The 16,976-nt window shown below is 41.4% G+C and overlaps 1 protein-coding gene across 1 annotated transcript in view; it reads left to right on the top strand.

Annotated features, from left to right (window-relative positions):
* The window catches only part of LOC108701237 (cilia- and flagella-associated protein 221), a 32,972-nt gene extending 18,052 nt beyond the window's left edge, over window positions 1-14,920 (top strand). Inside the window, exons 8-24 of the mRNA XM_018235595.2 lie at window positions 2,510-2,669; window positions 4,196-4,307; window positions 5,193-5,304; window positions 5,558-5,666; window positions 6,616-6,703; window positions 7,176-7,265; window positions 7,500-7,595; window positions 7,823-7,916; window positions 9,298-9,392; window positions 10,586-10,666; window positions 11,133-11,240; window positions 11,334-11,498; window positions 13,012-13,155; window positions 13,232-13,329; window positions 13,961-14,053; window positions 14,289-14,375; window positions 14,470-14,920. Coding sequence (XP_018091084.1) covers window positions 2,510-2,669; window positions 4,196-4,307; window positions 5,193-5,304; window positions 5,558-5,666; window positions 6,616-6,703; window positions 7,176-7,265; window positions 7,500-7,595; window positions 7,823-7,916; window positions 9,298-9,392; window positions 10,586-10,666; window positions 11,133-11,240; window positions 11,334-11,498; window positions 13,012-13,155; window positions 13,232-13,329; window positions 13,961-14,053; window positions 14,289-14,375; window positions 14,470-14,590 — 1,853 coding nt within the window. The 3' untranslated portion in view covers window positions 14,591-14,920. The remainder of the gene's footprint in view (window positions 1-2,509; window positions 2,670-4,195; window positions 4,308-5,192; window positions 5,305-5,557; window positions 5,667-6,615; window positions 6,704-7,175; window positions 7,266-7,499; window positions 7,596-7,822; window positions 7,917-9,297; window positions 9,393-10,585; window positions 10,667-11,132; window positions 11,241-11,333; window positions 11,499-13,011; window positions 13,156-13,231; window positions 13,330-13,960; window positions 14,054-14,288; window positions 14,376-14,469) is intronic.
* Window positions 14,921-16,976: the final 2,056 nt, after the last annotated feature.

The following is a 16,976-nucleotide window of genomic DNA, read 5'->3' on the forward strand; positions in this document are numbered from 1 at the left end:
CCTAAATCTCCACGTGTGTCTCTGCCCTTAAGTGCCTCTTCTCAAGTGTAACCTTCCATACCCTTTACCAGTGTAGTTGCCCTTCTTTGGACTCTTTCTCTAATTTAATAATATCCCAGCATAGCATATTCTAGATGGGGCCTTACCAGTGCTGTGGAAGGGGGAAGAATAACCCCTTCCTCCAGCTAATAGATATAGCTTTTACTGCAGCTCAGAACACTGTTTGCCTTTGCAGCTGATAACTGGCATTGCTTGCTACAGCCAAGTTTATTAACCACAAGTCACCCCAGGCAGGCCCAGACTGGCAATCTGTGGGTTCTGGCAAATGCCGGAGGGGCTGCTATATGGTTTCATAGAAAGTGACTATTTAGTGGGCTGGTGGGGGCTGTTTGGGCCTCTGTGTACCTGAAATGGCACGGCCTATTTTAATTCTCAGTCCGGACCTGACAGTTCTTCCCCATCATAAATTTGCCAACTCAGTCCCATTAAGGGTGTAAGTGGCTCCATATTTTATGTCCTACGTGGATAAACATATATTAACATCCACCCTCTGTACCCGATCCTGTAGCCAGTTTCCTATCCAGTTATAGAACAGTACTAAGACCAACAGACCTTATTTTAGAAAGCAGTGGTTTATGTGGCATTGTATTAAATGCTTTAATAAAAATAGAAATATAGAAATAGATCTCATCTACTTCAACTACTCTGTCTGACTACTGCACCCCCACTATCTAACTTCTTACTAACCTTATCTTAAAAAGCAATCATATGTGTGTGACATGACCTATCCCCTATAAAGCCATGCTGACTAATGTTCAATTTTCTGTATATTTTATGACCAAATTAATTATATTATTTAATGGAGCCACACTCTCAATGTGCATCTTTTATCGATTAATATACTAAAAACATTTGGGGGGGGATAGTCTTAGCTTTTGCTGCAATACCATATAGTTAGAGGAGAGCACTCAGTGAGCAGTAATCTGCTGTAGTTGTGTTTCTTAGAGACTACTTAGATACACACTTCCTCATTGTTGTTTCATTGTTGTGTTTGTATTTATTAAACACAGCTCCCGTCCCCTCTGACTAGTAGTTTTTAAATGATTTTCTTTTTTTCTTCAATTAAGTCTTTACTTTGAATTAAGCCACATAGGGGCATGCTTAGCACTATTACATTTATTTCTAAATAAGAACAATAAACGGAGAATAGTAATGATTAAATATAATTTTAAATGATAACCATTTCTGTTTTGTTTAATAGAAAGCATAATGCCCTAACCTGTGCTCTGAAGTACTGACCTTAAAGGTCAGTGTAAAATTAAAAACTGGGTAAATAGATAGGCTATGCAAAATAAAAAATTATAGTTAGTTAGCCAAAAATCTATAAAGTTTGGAGTGACTGGATGTCTAACACTACTTCCTGCTTTTCAGCTCTCTATCTCTGAATTAGTCAGTGACTTGAATGGGGCCCACATGGGACATACTGTAACTGTTCAGTGAGTTTGTTATTGATTCTCAGCATGTTCGGTTAGATTCATGTGCCCCCCTTCTCAAGCCACTGATTGGTTACTGACCGGTAACCAATTAGTGGAAACCAATAGAGCTGCAAAGCAGGAAGTAGAGTTACATTCTGTTATATTAGACATCCAGTCACTCCAACCTTCATAGGTTACATATTGGCTAACTAACTATATTGATTTTTTTTTTAATTTGCATAGCCTATCCATTTACCAGGTTTTTATTTTTATACTGAACAATTTTAAGGGTCAGCCCACACAGGGCGTTTCGGGGAGATTTAGTCGCCTGGCGACTAATCGCCTCGTTTTTGCGTTTTTCCCCAAACGCCTTCCCTGAATCTGCGCCAACTAAAATGAAAAAACGCCGGCGCTAATCCCACGCGGCAGTTTGTTTTCCGAAGTCGCCCAAAGTTGCCTCAACCAAATCTCCCCAAAACGCTCCCTGTGTGGACTTACCCTAAGGGACCAAAATGTGCTTTTCTGTGATTTCCCAATTGTGCTTTGTGCTGTGCATGTGCACTACTCTTAGTTCCCACTGTGGGAACTGTGGTGTGTATGTATGACGAAGGGGAGTGCCCCCGAAACGTTATACTTCATTAAACACGCAGGGGTTATCCCAGCATGCATGGATTCTTGTGTGCCAGTATTTTCTGTTTCCAGTGTTTGCTTTGCATTTATCACAATCTCTTATATTCACTAGTCAGAAGCACTGAGTAACATGCCAACAGTATTAAAGTTAACACTAGGTAACTATATATATATATATATATATATATATATATATATATATATATATATATATATATATATATATATATATATATATATATATATATATATTATTTATTATTGCTCATGTACAATACTACACATACAAAATAAGTAATATATACATTTAATTTTTTTTGTGTTTTTCTGTTGAAATAAGTAAACCAAAAAAGTCTGTGACGTATGTCTTTGCCTTCTGTTTGGACTCACCCCTCTTGTCTCAGGAGTAATTCCAGGTAACGGGCAGGTCAATGTGGTTGTGACCTATACCCCGTCTGCATATGGCACCGCTCACATGAAGATGCAGCTGCTGGTTTCAGAATTCAACTCAAAACCCTATTCTTGTGCGTTCACTGGAACCTGCTCTCCAGGAGCACCGGGAAGGTAATTAATACACACTGTGAATTGTATAGGGAGTATATATTCCAAATAGTTACTAGAGATTTCCCACAGGTGATAAAGCATCTTATTTGTCAGGGCCCTTAAACATACACCTTTCATTCCCAACAGCCAACACATCAATTTATACCAGTGGCAGCATCAGTGAGTAGTTCCTAGGTCTTAGTTACCCTAAAAACCAAGAAGCAGTTTGGAAGTCAGAATGGAGTATGACTGAGAAAGCCTAAAGAGAGAGAAGCTATAATAAACAATAATAAATTTAACCCTCACTGTTTTTTTCTTCAAGCATATAGAATTTCTAGTTGCAGCACAACGTAGACAGTCCCTGATAAAAAGAAGCCCTGAAAACTGCAAAACTCACAGCCCCCTATTGTTGCTGTCCCCATAGAGAAAAAAAAAATATTATAGACTGGGAGATGGTTTGGAATATGTCCTGCACATTTGTGACACCATTAATAGCTGAATAATGCCTCATAAAACACTGCAGCCTGAACATGTTTTTTCTTGTGGAATTGAATCTGGACCTTTAGAACAATGGAGGAGGGTTGCCATATTGTTTTTTCATTAAAAAGCATAACTTAATGTTACTAGGTCCCACAGTATATTTTTAGGGTCTCCCTAAACTTTTGTAATGAGACATTTGTCGTAAGTATATATTGTAGCTGCCAATGGCATAACTACTTGGTGTTGCTCCCCCCAACCCAAAGGGAGCTGGGGCCTGGTGCAGAGTAGCAAACCCTACCCAACTGTTTCCCCTGCCCATTCATGTCCCCTCAAGTTTCGTGCCTGCTTGTGTATAAATTCCTGATGCCCATCCGCTCTTACAGGGAGTTATATGCAACAGTAGGGGAAGCAGACCAAGCAGTCTGCCCCCCCCAGGTCTGCTTCCTTTATTGTTATGTCACTGGTAACTGCTTATCAGTCAGTGACCAATAGACCACCCTGTACCTTCTGGGCCTCTCAGGAGTTAAAGGGTCTGTTTGCTGTATAGTTTACACATCCATTTGTAGCATATCAGTCTTATAGCCCCCGCAGAGATGTGCATCACATGATCCTCTTAATTTGTTTGCTTGATCACTTGCAAGTAGGGTTGCCACCTGGCCAGTATTTTACCGGCCTGGTCGGTAAAAATTATGGCTGATCCCAATGTTATTAATAGGGAAAAAAGTTAAATATATAGGAAGGCCGCTATTTTTTTCCAGAAAAGGTGGCAACCCTACTTGCAAGTATCACTAGCAGTGACTTTTTTCCCTAATACCAATGGCACACTATCAATGGGAGACTTTCACTACTATTTGTCAGACATAACTTTCGTACATTTGCTGCCTGTAAATTAATGGCCCAAGCATTGTGTGATTTGTTCACTTTACTACTTTATTTTAATCTGAATGGTTAGTTGCAGGTTGGAAGATTGGAGCGATACAGCCTAATAATCTGCATGTTTATGGCCATCTTAAGTTATATGTGATGAGGAACCCATCTTATCTATGTGTGTGTAACTTTAATTGCAGTGAAGAAATCACCCAGAAATTGTTTGTTTCTATGGGAGACGCACAGAAACCAATGGCGATAATATCACGCAAGAAAAAGCGCTTAAAGGCACTCCAGCAAAACGCATCCAAAGTAAGTAGAGCACAATAACTACAACATGCTGTCTTCCTTTCTTTTTTACATCCTTCATTTTGTGTAGATATGAACAGCAGGGTTTATGATCAGCAGGATTTATTATCAACTGGGTTGTTATAACAAGGAGTTGTTAACAGCGAGGTTTACTAGAAACAGGGGTTATTATCAGCAAGTTTTTTTTTTTTAGTAGCAGGGGTTATTAGCAGCAGGATTTGTAAGCTTCAGAGGTTATGCCCAACATATTGCCAAATCACCCAAAGTTTCCTCCGGAGGCAACTTCTGGTGATTTAGCCATAAGTTGGGCATACTGTCAGCGATTTCAATTATTGGCAATGGAGAGCGATTTTCAGGAGATTTGTCGCCCTGAGCTGTGCACAAAAAATCATGGGTGGCAAATCTTTCAGTGTGCCACTGCCCTTAGCAGCGGGGTTTATTTGCAGCAGGAGTTAATATCAGCAGGGTTTATTATCAGCAGGTCTTGTTAGCAGCAGGGTTTATTAGCAGCAAGGATTGTTATCAGCAGGATTTATTAGCATCAGGGTTTATATACAGAAGGAGATATTATTACCAGGGTTTATTACCAGAAGGATTTATTAGCAGCGGGGATTATTATCAGAAGGTTTTATTCAACCCCTGCTGTGCTACTCGGGGTTACATATACAGAAAAGCAATTTGCAATGTAAACGGATAATCACTGACATCTTCCAACTGAAAACATCCAAACATTTGGAATCAAGTGGGATCACATGGAGGGCAGTTTTAGATATGTCTCCTGAGTCACCAGTTACAGACTGATAGCCAACTTTGTGTCTATAAACTATTTACCAAACTGTGTCACCCAGTCTACGTCTTTGTTCCTTTATAATTTTCTTCCCATCACAGATCATTGAGTATCAGAACCTGAGGTTTCCAGTTAATCTGTCCAACCCGCATGCTGTAGCTTCAGTGCTAAACCAGCAGCCTGGCAAGTTGAGAGCCAAGGACCTGCGAGAAGGTAAAATAATACTTTTATTATCTGCCTTATACAAGTCACGCGATGAGCATGAAAGTGGTTCCCAAGCTGTGGCGACAGGCCCTCTAGGGTGGCTTGGAGCAGTGGCTGACTATTTGCCTGAAAAAGCAGTGCTTTCAAATATCTGTAACCTTGTTATGGGCTGAAGGGAGTCCAACCAAATATTGAACCAAAGCAGGTTCATAATTCCACCGATATAGGGTGAACATTATAGTCTCCTGATCCCTTTTCTCAGGGCCTTCTGACCCCAACATGAGAGCTATAACAAGGCAAGCGAAGGAAGCCATGTTTGAACACAAGGTCCAACAGAATGTAATGGAGGAAGAGGCCAATAAACTCCGCTGGTGAGTACTATACAGGCTCATTTGAGTAATTTATAGTAGTTAAAGGGATACTGTTATGGAAAAATATGTTTTTTCCAAAACACATCAGTTAATAGTGTTGCTCCAGCAGAATTCTGCACTGAAATCCATTTCTCAATAGAGCAAACAGATTTTTTTATATTCAATTTTGAATTCTGACATGGGGCTAGACATTTTGTCAGTTTCCCAGCTGCCCCAGTCATGTGACTTGTGCCTGCACTTTAGGATGGAACTACTTTCTGGCAGGCTGTTATTTCTCCTACTTAATGTAACTGAATCGGTCTCAGTGGGACTTGGCTTTTACTATTAAGTGCTGTTCTTAGATCTTTCAGGGAGCTGTTATCTTGTGTTAGGGATCTGCTATCAGTCACATGACTGGGGGCAGCTGGGAAATTGACAATATGTCAACTGATATTAACTGATGCATTTTGAAAAAAACATGTTTTCCCATGACAGTATCCCTTTAAGGTGGAGGCTGTATTGACAGTCATTGTACAGTTGCTGCCTCTGATACATTTACTTTACAGCTGGTACCTTTCATCTAGTGTTCAGTGGCACTCCTAGTCCTGCAAAAGGCCTGCCTTGATTGTGTAAACAATCTTTTAAGCTTATAAGGAGGTCAGTGTGGGACAGGAAGGGACTATTATACATCTATAATACAGCAAACTTAGGAAAGACACATATATTATATGTGCACTCTATCAGGAGTTATATGTATTCTTTTCAACATTCCCTTCCTCCCTGTAAGTGAACTGAATCCTGCCCTGCGCTCTTTTGTCTGTACAGTATCTGTGCTGAGGGGAAATACATTAGGCTTAGCCTTATCCAGCCACCTCTCCTCATGGTGTGATACACTGTCTCTCATTTTCCTCATACTGCAGTCATAACAAAACCTAAGTGCCTCATCCATAACAATCTGAACTCTCTCCAGGCAATGTCATCTCGGCAGTGACCCAGTTTCTCCAAAAAGACGTCAGAATATCCTCCATGACAGAATATTGGCAGAGAAAGAATACCAGGTCAGTAACATTTTAGCAAAGCCTTAGGGAAGCAAAACTCCTCAACATTTGTCACCACAAGCAATGGCCCCGCTCAGTAACAACACAAGCTCAACACTTAGCCAAAAACCTAAATAGCTCAACACTTTGGCTCATCGCTTGACCAGTGTGATAAATATCCTGCTCAAAAACCTAAATATGTCATCTCAATGCACTAGTTTATCACTTGGCAAGTAAGTAATATAAATACATGCAGATAATTACGCTTGACCAGTTAGATAATTCAGCCAATAAGATAAATATGTAAGCTCAGTACTCTAGGGTGTAATTTGTCCAATTAAATAAATATACTAATTCCTTTCTCATGCACGCCACCAGTTTCATAAATATTCTAGGTAGGGTATTAAAGAAATTACTCTGAACTGTCTACATCCTACCATAAGTCCTAGCTACACCATTAAAAACTTCCTTAATGTGTTCCTGTTAAATGCAGTTTAAAAAGGGGACACCAGTCTCTGAAGAAGAGTACAGAAGAGCTACTATGAGGGTGGTATCCCATAGAGTGTTACGAGCAAAACATCAGGTAAGTGACTAATGTTCCATATCTATGCAGTTTGTATAGTTAGTTCCAACTCTTGCAGTACAGACTGTGGTTTCCCAGCAAGTAGTAAAGGTATCTAATGACAAATGCATGTTTATGGTTTACTGTCACAGAGGTTACCCTGGAACGCCCCAGTCTGTAATGTAGGTGGCCATGGATGGGAGAATATTATTGTAGGATTAAATATCTTCTATTAACATTGCATGGATGTTACAGGTTCCAACTTTCCAGCCACAGTTTGACCTTTACCAGAATAACTTGTGGGCCATAAGGCAAAGGGCACTGATCAGCTTCCAGCAAGCGGCCCGTAAGGTGAGGATCCAAAACCTGAGGGGACTTACTTCATTGTACCTTTAGAAGTGGTAAAGTAAAATGCAAACTCTGATTTGGCCAGTGGGGCAGGGTCTTGCTTTGCTTTGTTTATAGACTCAATTATATCCTTATTTTCCTGTTAATACCCCCTGACCCAGCAGCCCTTGGTGAGGTTGGTTATACCTATGGAGTTTACAGTGACTAAATAGCATGTATGTGTGTTGCAGGTTCTTATTCGCTGTCGGGTAAATCACAGATTAGTTTTGCTGAGGACACTGGTTCAGTGTTTGAAAGCAGGAGAAGGAAACCAATCTGCACCAGGTAAAGTAATGGTGCTGGCACAAGCCCAAAACAGTCCGCTGATCAGTCAGTTACATATCATATGGTGAACTCTAATGTTGCTGAAGGTTTTTTTTATCATTACCTGGGCCTGAGCCCCATTTCTACCTCCCTTATAAATATTTTCCATTGTAGTTGGAGCTACTGTATGTAGCTACTGTTCACCAATGGAAGAGCTTCCATTCCCTGCAGCCACTGTTTATCTTGCACTTCACTGCATTATTACATGGATTCTGCTAGCCGCAGACCTCTATCACTCTACCAGATCATATCTGCCCAAAGATCATTCCTTTAGCATCTGCTTTGTTATGTTTATGATTTCCAGATAATTATGCCCCCCCTAGGAGGGTGAATGTTCATGTGGGGGTGTTTCTGCTCAAAGATCATTTTTAGGCATCTACTTTGTTATTTTTATGATTTCCCGATAATTATGCTTCCTCTTTGCAAACATGATATTTTCCCCTTTAACATCCCGTAGCTTCATTTGTGTCATTGGTTGTTGTGCAGTGAGGGGTGTGTTAAAGGCAAGCTGTAAAATATATAACAGCAAGTGATTTTGTTTCCCTTGAATATTGTGCTGGTGCATGAATAGTTAATGTAGGAGCTCATGAATGTTGTAATTGGCTGCTTTTCTTGCCAGGAATCTAAGCAGGGTAGGTTCTGTTTATGTTATTGAGTTTTCCCTGTATGGGATAATAAGTGTTATACCTTCAGAAGCACAATACACTCAGCCAATAACTCTATTCTGGGGGACTGCCTCTCTACTCATACTGGGGGACTGTCTCTCTGCTTATACTGAGGGACTGCATCTCTGGTTATTCTGGGAGACTGCCTCTCTGGTTATACTGGGAAACAGTCTCTCTGGTTATATTGGGGGGGGGGCACTGCCTCCCTGGTTATACTGGGGATTGTCTCCCTGTTCATACCAGGGTATTGCCTCTCTAGGTATGCTGAAGTTTTGCTTCTCTGAGACACGTTGTGCCAGAAACACAAAAGTAAGTTTCATGATAATTTCAGCATTAGGTGCTCTGTTCCATTGATTGATGAGACTATGTTTTACACCTACAGAGCATGCAGCATCAGCAAACCCTATTATTTAATATAAAGCTAATATAATCATAGACTGGGTGTATTTTCCCTTCTATGTGTGTGGTCTGGTGCTGCTCAATAATCCGTGTTTGATACTCTGTGACTACACGTGTTATTTGCTCCAGTAATTATTTAATTATCACAGTATGAGCACGGAAAGCATTGTGTTTAACTTGTTTATTAAATCTAAATTAGGCCTGTGATTATTGTCACTTCTGCAAATATTAGCAAAATAAATCTATATTAAATCAGTCACTGACCCTGTCTCACACAGAATGTAGGGAGGATGGTGCCACAGCTTTCCCTCTGCCCGCTGAACTGGTGCTGCCATTCCAATTTCCATCCTACCCAGAGGAGCAGGACTGGGAGGTAAGTAAAGAGGGCCCCATAAATGAAATCTTCAAGTCACAGAAAGGTTTGGGAATTATAAATTCACTAAGTAGCATATATATCGCTCTGTTGACCAGATCTGCTCCATCCTTAGAGTCTTGTGTCCTATAGTGTAAATTAAAGGAGCAGTACACAACTCTTTTCACCATGAGCTGAATGAATGGGGCTTGTGCTGAACATACGTTTTGCCTATTTTTTTAATTAAGAACTATCTATGATTTCTCTTATTTTTGGCACCAAAAAGAAAATTAAAATGGTTTCACTTAAACACTTCCTGTCACTTCCTAGTTCAGGAGGAGCTAAAAAAAACTACATGTATTTACCACCTTAATAAAATGCCCCTGATAATTATCTAATGATTTGTTTAAAAAGGAGATAAGGAGCTCTGAACAATTTCAGGGGGGATATTAAGTGAATACTTCCCCTTTAAAGAATAAGATAAGCTCATCTAAGAACTTTTGCAATGTACATTAATTATTTTTATTTTTTTTAATTCCAAAATATTAAAGGAATATTAAAGGAAGCATTAACATGAATGAATTTTGTTACAACAGCGCCACCTGCTGGTCATTTTCCTTTTTGACCACCAAGTAGTCAAGGAAGTTGTCAGGAGAAAGAAAGAGGGCTGCTTTGATGATCTTCTGGTCTTCCTTTCTCCTGCCAACTTCTTTGGCTACTTGGTGGTCGAAATGGTCAGAAAATGACCAGCAGGTGGCGCTGTTGTAACAAAATTCATTCATGTTAATAGCACATGTAAGCTTTAATATCTTGGAAAAAAATAATGTACATTACAAAAGTGCTTAGAATAGCACTCACTTATTTTAAGGGTTTACTTTAATGTGGAGGTGCTATTATAGAATCATAGTGTGATGTCACGTCTCTCCTAACATTCTGTGATTTCAATTCCCTTCTTTAAGTATATATATATATATATATATATATATATATATATATATATATATATATATATATATATATATATATATATATATATATATATACCTTTTCAGTACATCACTTCCAGGATTTTTGGATGCTGCCTCCCTTCTCCTATTATTCTGCGACTCCAGTTCCCTTCTCTCCAAAATTCACTTCCTCCCAACCTTGAACTGCTACCTGCAAACATGCATCATGTTACTTACTGTCTCCATTTTTTCCTCCCATGAGCACAGACTGCAGGAGGCCTCACTTCAGCGCCTCCCAAACCTACAGATGTTCAACTGAGGCACATACTTCCATTGTACGACCTTAAGGTACCATTCACTTGTTCTGCAGCTGGGCCTTTGTATCTTTCTGCCTCTTGGTGAGGTCTGGGTCTCCTTTTATTACCCCACTGCCAGGTGGAGTTAATCAGCCTGATCATCTGCTTATGCATAATGAGTTAGAGAACGGTGCCCAGTCTTGCACCAGCTTATTATACTGCCCCCCCATATGTGCAGTATAAAATGTGAGTGGTAGAGAGGCCTCACACTATATCCACATCTCAAATGGTTTGCATATACAGTAGAACCCCCATTTATGCTTTTTAGAGGACCAGAAAAATGGTGTAAAATCTGGGAAAATGTAAAAATCAGGGAAATGTGTTACGTATTATATATTGGTGGGAGCACATTAAAACTGTATAAAATGCAAGGAAGCTTAAAAGGTATGTAAAATTGAGGTTTTGCTGTAGATGGTCACTAAATTTCTTGGGCTAACGGGCATATTCCTGACCCGCAGGTGCCCCAGTATTACAGAATGATGGGGTATGAGCCAGTCCGAGTACTTGAAGCATCTTCCAGCCATAAACCAAGACATTTTGCAAGACCCCTGAAACGAGGGGCAGAGGTAACAACACCCCTATTCCTTTTTTATATATATATGCATTCACTTGTATAAATCAGTGAGAGGGGTAAAATATTAATTCCAATCTTCTTGAAGGATGAGCTGGCGCCAACTATTGGGGCCCCTAAAGTGCCTTTCAAGCTGGATTTATCAGAGCACCAAGTGAAGAGTGCTCGTCTGGAAGAGAAATCACAGATGGTCTCATTCATTCCCCCAGAGCTACTCCTGAACCCCCCGGACTATCACCCCATGCACGTGTTTGTAAGTACTTGGTCTATCCCTTTCTGTGCCCATTAAAGAACCACTTACACTAAAAAATTAAAGTCTTTCAAAGTAATGAAAATATAATGTCCAGTTGTGCTACACTGGTACAATGTGTGTGCTTGCTTCAGAAACTCTACAGTATTGGCTGTTCTGTGTAGCTATGGGTGCTGCCGTTCAAAGCTGAAAAATGAGAAAAGGCACAGGATACACAACCAATAACAGATAAGCTCTGTAGTATAAAATGGGATTCTTCAGAACTTATCTGTTATCTACTTGGTATCCTGTGCTTGAATGGCTGCTCCCATGGCTACACAGAAGCTTGTTTATATGAGCCATAGTTGTGTTTCTGAATCAAACACACCAGCTTTACAAGTGCAGGGCAACAGTACATTATATTGTCATTCCTTTAAAACACTTAAATTTTTTTTGTGTTACTGTTCCTTTAAGCGGCTGCTACAGAGTTCTGGTGTATTGGCTGTGAGGGGAGACTGGGCTAGTAAGATCTTGTGGCACAGGCTATGGTTAATTTTCTGCCTTATAGGAACATCTGCCCCTGAGCCATGTGTTAACCTCAGCATTTCCAGTAATTACTCAGCCCTCATGATCTCCTGTGCATGAGCTGTCTCACCTAGTGATACATGGGAATCCAACAGCACATCTCTCCCAGTCCTTGCTGCTCCATCTCCCTTGTCGTAAACAGATCTTTCTCTTCACAGTTAATTTCACACACACATAAATATTTACCCAGAACCAGTATCCTCAGAGCCAAACTTCTCTGGGCTGAACGTCACTCTGGCAACTCAGTACAAATTCCACCGGTGTAAAGGTAGACATACACAGGCCAATAAAAGCTGACAACAGACAATATTGGCAGTTTATTAGCCAGTGTGTGGAGACCAATATCTGGCAAAAAATAGCCAGTTGTCCATCAGGCAGGGTTAAAAATTCCATCAGGCCAAGGAACACATCAGCTCATTGATGGCAAGGGCAGTCCTCTGGTGTTATGTAATACATGGGTTGGGGTCAGCTCTGTGGTCTGCTGTCTGATGACTGGGAGGTAGAGTCCTGCAGCAGGTACCTGCGGGTTACCCACAAAAACCTGTGGTACCCTGCGGATTGCGGGTAGAAGTTCCGGGTGCAGGTATAAACGTGGGTCAGCGGTTATGCGGGTCACGGGTCCGGCCACAGATCTTCGCAATAGTGATTTTTACTCCTTTTTTCTGATCATGCCTACTTCTGATGATGTCACTTCCGGTTTACAATGACAGCACATCCTGTTTTACTCCTTTTTTTTCCGACCACACCTGCCCAAGTCAGGACTAGGATTCAAAATATACCCTGGTATATCAAGTACACAGAAGTCCTAAAAGCCCCCCAAAAGCCCAATCAACTGTGACTGTCTATGTCAACTTACAGCAACCTCTCTGGCATTTGCCAGAATCCAAAGATTGCCAGTCCAGGCTTGCCGTTGCCAATAACCTTAACTTTCGCTTTATAATTTGTCTTCTAGAATCCAGCTCCAGGATTGGTCGCTTTTAAGCTGCCTCTTTCTTACTCAGAAATAGACATGGAGTTTCACCTCTGTCCTGTGCCAAAGTACCCCAACACAAGGCCAAATGCCCCGTGCGCACAGAAGAGGTTCCTTGACCGAGAGGTGAATTCAGAGTAGTACTGGTTGCTTATCCCAGGGTGTGTAAAGATTGTGTCACAAATTCTACTTCATTCTTTAGGAAGTGATCCGGGGTGTGATGGACTGGAGGAAGTTCCCCACTGTCTCTCTGGCTGCTGCTACTGCTGGGGCCACATTGATTACCCACAAGCCTCGCTGGTCAGTATCTTCCATTTCGCCTGCATCTATGTCTCTTTCATGGTCCCTGTGCTTGAAACAAGAGCCACATTGTATGTATGTATGTACCCAGCAGTGTACAGTAGTACGATAAATTATTAGAACAAATAAGGGGTCATTAAAATAGTAAATACTAATAAATACAAAGTACATTTACTAAAGAGCTTAGTGTCTAAGAGACTAGAGTATGGAGGACCCAGTAGAGCTTACAATCTAAGTGGGTGGGTAAATTACAGGAAAAAATCGGAAGATATTAGGTGCTACTAATTACAGTGGGTGGCACTGCAGGTGAAGTCCTAGTTTCCAGTTCAGGTGTTATGCAAGTGCTCCAGAGTCTTTGCCCGTATGAGCCTATATGCAGACACTAGCTCTTACTGGCGTGACAGATCCATGTGCATGTGAGTGATATAGAAAGTTCATCACAGGCTTCCTTAATAAATGTGGCGTAGCAGCAGGGCTATAAAAATATATATTATACATTCTGTACATAATCTGGGAGCATCCTTACTGCCAGGATGATTCCCTATTTCTGTTTCCAAATTTCATGTGCTGCACATTGTGTTCATTGTCTCCCTGTGTGGGCATTTAATGCAAAAGGTGATTATCTCCTCAGGTGCAACCCATTCAGTGAGGACTTGCTGCCAGTTCTGGTGCCCCCCACACTCAGTGACCTGCAGGAGAAGGACAAGGAGAATATTATAGCCAAGTAAGTGTATTTGTAACACAGTGAGAGCTAACTAAGGCCCCACGTTTCCCCAAATATGCTCAGAAGTTAAAAGCAGCTCTGCCTGTATCTGTGGCCCTCTCCCCCCCCTGCAGACAGGATGGACTGGCATGACTTGGGAGCTGCCCCTTCATTCATATCATTTAGTAAGAGTTATTAGAAATAACTTACCATTTCCAATCAAACAAATGCTCTTTCCTCATCTCGCCCTGTGCAGGGACGGGGAAGAGGAAGAGAACAAAGTGCTCACGCCAGACATGATAAAGGCTGAATTTCACCTAATACAGACTGAAATCCCCATTGCGTGAGTATCCCCACTAGACCCAACTAATAACTATCCTGTGCCATCCCAAAAGCTCAGAATGATTAACTTACTCTCCCATATTATTCCCATTCAGGGATGCATTGGCTCAGCAGGAGGAGTTACAGAATGACAGCGTCAAACTGACTGATAAAATCAGTAAGCGTCTGGGACAAATGAAGCACCTATCACACAATCAGCGGCTGGTACTGGACTAACAGAATGTGTTTCTATTGTGACCCCCCCATCTGCCACTTTATTCACAAATATCACAAGTTGCTCACCGGCCGCGCATCTGATCCTGAAACCAACTCCTCTACTCAGTCTGAATAACCCCACAATATAGTGTGACTGCAGCAAGTAGCCAGTGCAGGGCAGTGGGCAGATGATTTATATGTGCAAAGTGACTAGATCATATGGCACTCTGTATATCATCCTCACAATTTATTTCCAGTTACTCAACCAAATGTTATCAATGGAAATCTCATTACAATCTGCGACTCCCAAGTCTCTTGTTTTGCTGCATTAAAGGCCACAGTAATCTTCTATATTTCCTGTCAGTTTGAGGCTGGTGCTGGCCTGCATATTTAGATTGAAGTGTGCCTGGGTAGGTGCCCATGACATTTACTATGAACTGCTAGAATCTCTCACTCAGATCCACTAAAGCAGGGATCCCCAACCTTTTGAACCCGTGAGTAACATTCAGAAGTAAAAGGAGTTGGAGAGCAACACAAGCATGAAAAATGTTCTTGGGGTGCCAAATAAGTGCTGTCATTGGCCATTTGGTAGCCTCTATGAGGATTGTCAACCTATACTGAGGCTCTGTTTGGCAGTGCACCTGGTTTTTATACAACCAAACCTTGCCGCCAAGCCAGGAATTAAAAAATAAGCTCCTCGTTTGAGGCCACTGGGAGCAACATCCAAGGGGTTGGAGAGCAACATGTTGCTCACGAGCTACTGGTTGGGGATCCCTGCACTAAAGAAAACACTTTATACACCCCCAGGGAGCACTGTGGGATGTTGAGGTGCCATACAAATTAAAATTCATCTTACAGTTACTTCATAAGTGTGGGTCCATTTCCATCTGCCCGTGGTAAGTGAATGACATATTCCTACCCCAGTACTTACCCAGAAGCAGAGCTCTGATTTTCTGTACTTCCTGATCTGGGTTGCTCACATGTTAGGTTCCTCTGTGGCCACGGGAAAGAGAGCAGCCCAGAACCAGGGACTATCTAGAATCAGGGTTCTGTACCTGGATGGAAGATCACTTACCCAGGGGAAAGTTCCTGCATGGGAAAAAGAACAAGAGTGGGAAGTACAGAGATCTAGAGCTCTGGACCTGGATAAATATTGGGGTTACAAACACAGGGGGAAGTACCTCTAATATAATGGTCCAGGCTCTCATACTAATCTACCATTTAATTCTCTATATATTAGAACTGATTAGCTCTGTGAAAGATATAAGAAGCTCTCCTGCCCCTGAGGTAAGTAGCCAGGAAAACCCAGTCTGTCAGACAGTCACTGAGGGGTTAATTTCACTTTGCTTGTACAGTATAACTGCTAATAAGGAAAAACCAATCAAATCAATTATTGGTGTTGTGTCCCCGCTGGGAATGTAATTAGTGTTGTGCTGATGAAGTGAACTTATCCTAAATTGGTGGGCAAAGGGGTCCCATGAGGGAAATCACATGGCTAAGCACATCGCTCTTAGACTGGTTATTGCAGGCAGCACAATAGGAGAGACGAGTCACCAATCTGTCTTATTGAATAAAGGAACTGAGCTGCTTGTCACATATACAATGTTGGTTTATACTACTGAGTCAGAACATAACTCCCTAAAAGCCTTTCTTGGCTCAGTGCACCCTATCTATTACTCTCCCATTAATTACTGAGCTGCCTGAGCAGCCACACGTTCAGCAGGACTCAAGCCAATAACTCTGTCAGGCCACCCCTGGAGCAGAATCCTTAGTGATTGGCTGGTTAATGGTACCCAGGCCAAGGGCAAATACAGGATCTTCCTGGGGAAGGGGGGGGATTTTGCAAACTGCACTGTAACTCCCATATCTCACAGTACATGCCTGTGATTGTGATATATAACTTATGTGAAGCACAAGCATTTATTGCTCTGTATCAAAGTGATGTTAAATTCCCTCAGCATGCCATCTTTGCCCCATAGCTGAGTGGGACGTTACAATGGGACATAATGACATAGTAACTTTGGTTGAAAAAGACACACATCCATCGCGTTCAACCTTTTTTGTCTATATAAGGGCTCTTACAGACGAGAGTTTTTACCTGTGCTCCCCTGCGTTCCGGTTTCATGCGTTCAGCCACAGGGGAGCGCAGGAGTAGACGCACTGAATTCTATTCAATGGGGCTGTACTCACACAGATGTAATCGTCAAACGCAGGTAAAATGCAACATGCTGTGTCTCAACCTGCGTTCGGCGCTTACATTCGCCTATTTATAGTGTAAGTGGCTACATATTTTTTACCTTATACTTATTAACATTGAATCTCATCTGCCACTTAGCACCCCAGACTGCCAGTTTGTCAAGATCCAGTTGCAAGGATGCCACATCCTGGATGGAATTAATTGGGCTGG

The sequence above is a fragment of the Xenopus laevis genome, chromosome 9_10L (genome assembly GCF_017654675.1).
Source record: "Xenopus laevis strain J_2021 chromosome 9_10L, Xenopus_laevis_v10.1, whole genome shotgun sequence".
Taxonomy (NCBI): Eukaryota; Metazoa; Chordata; class Amphibia; order Anura; family Pipidae; genus Xenopus; species Xenopus laevis.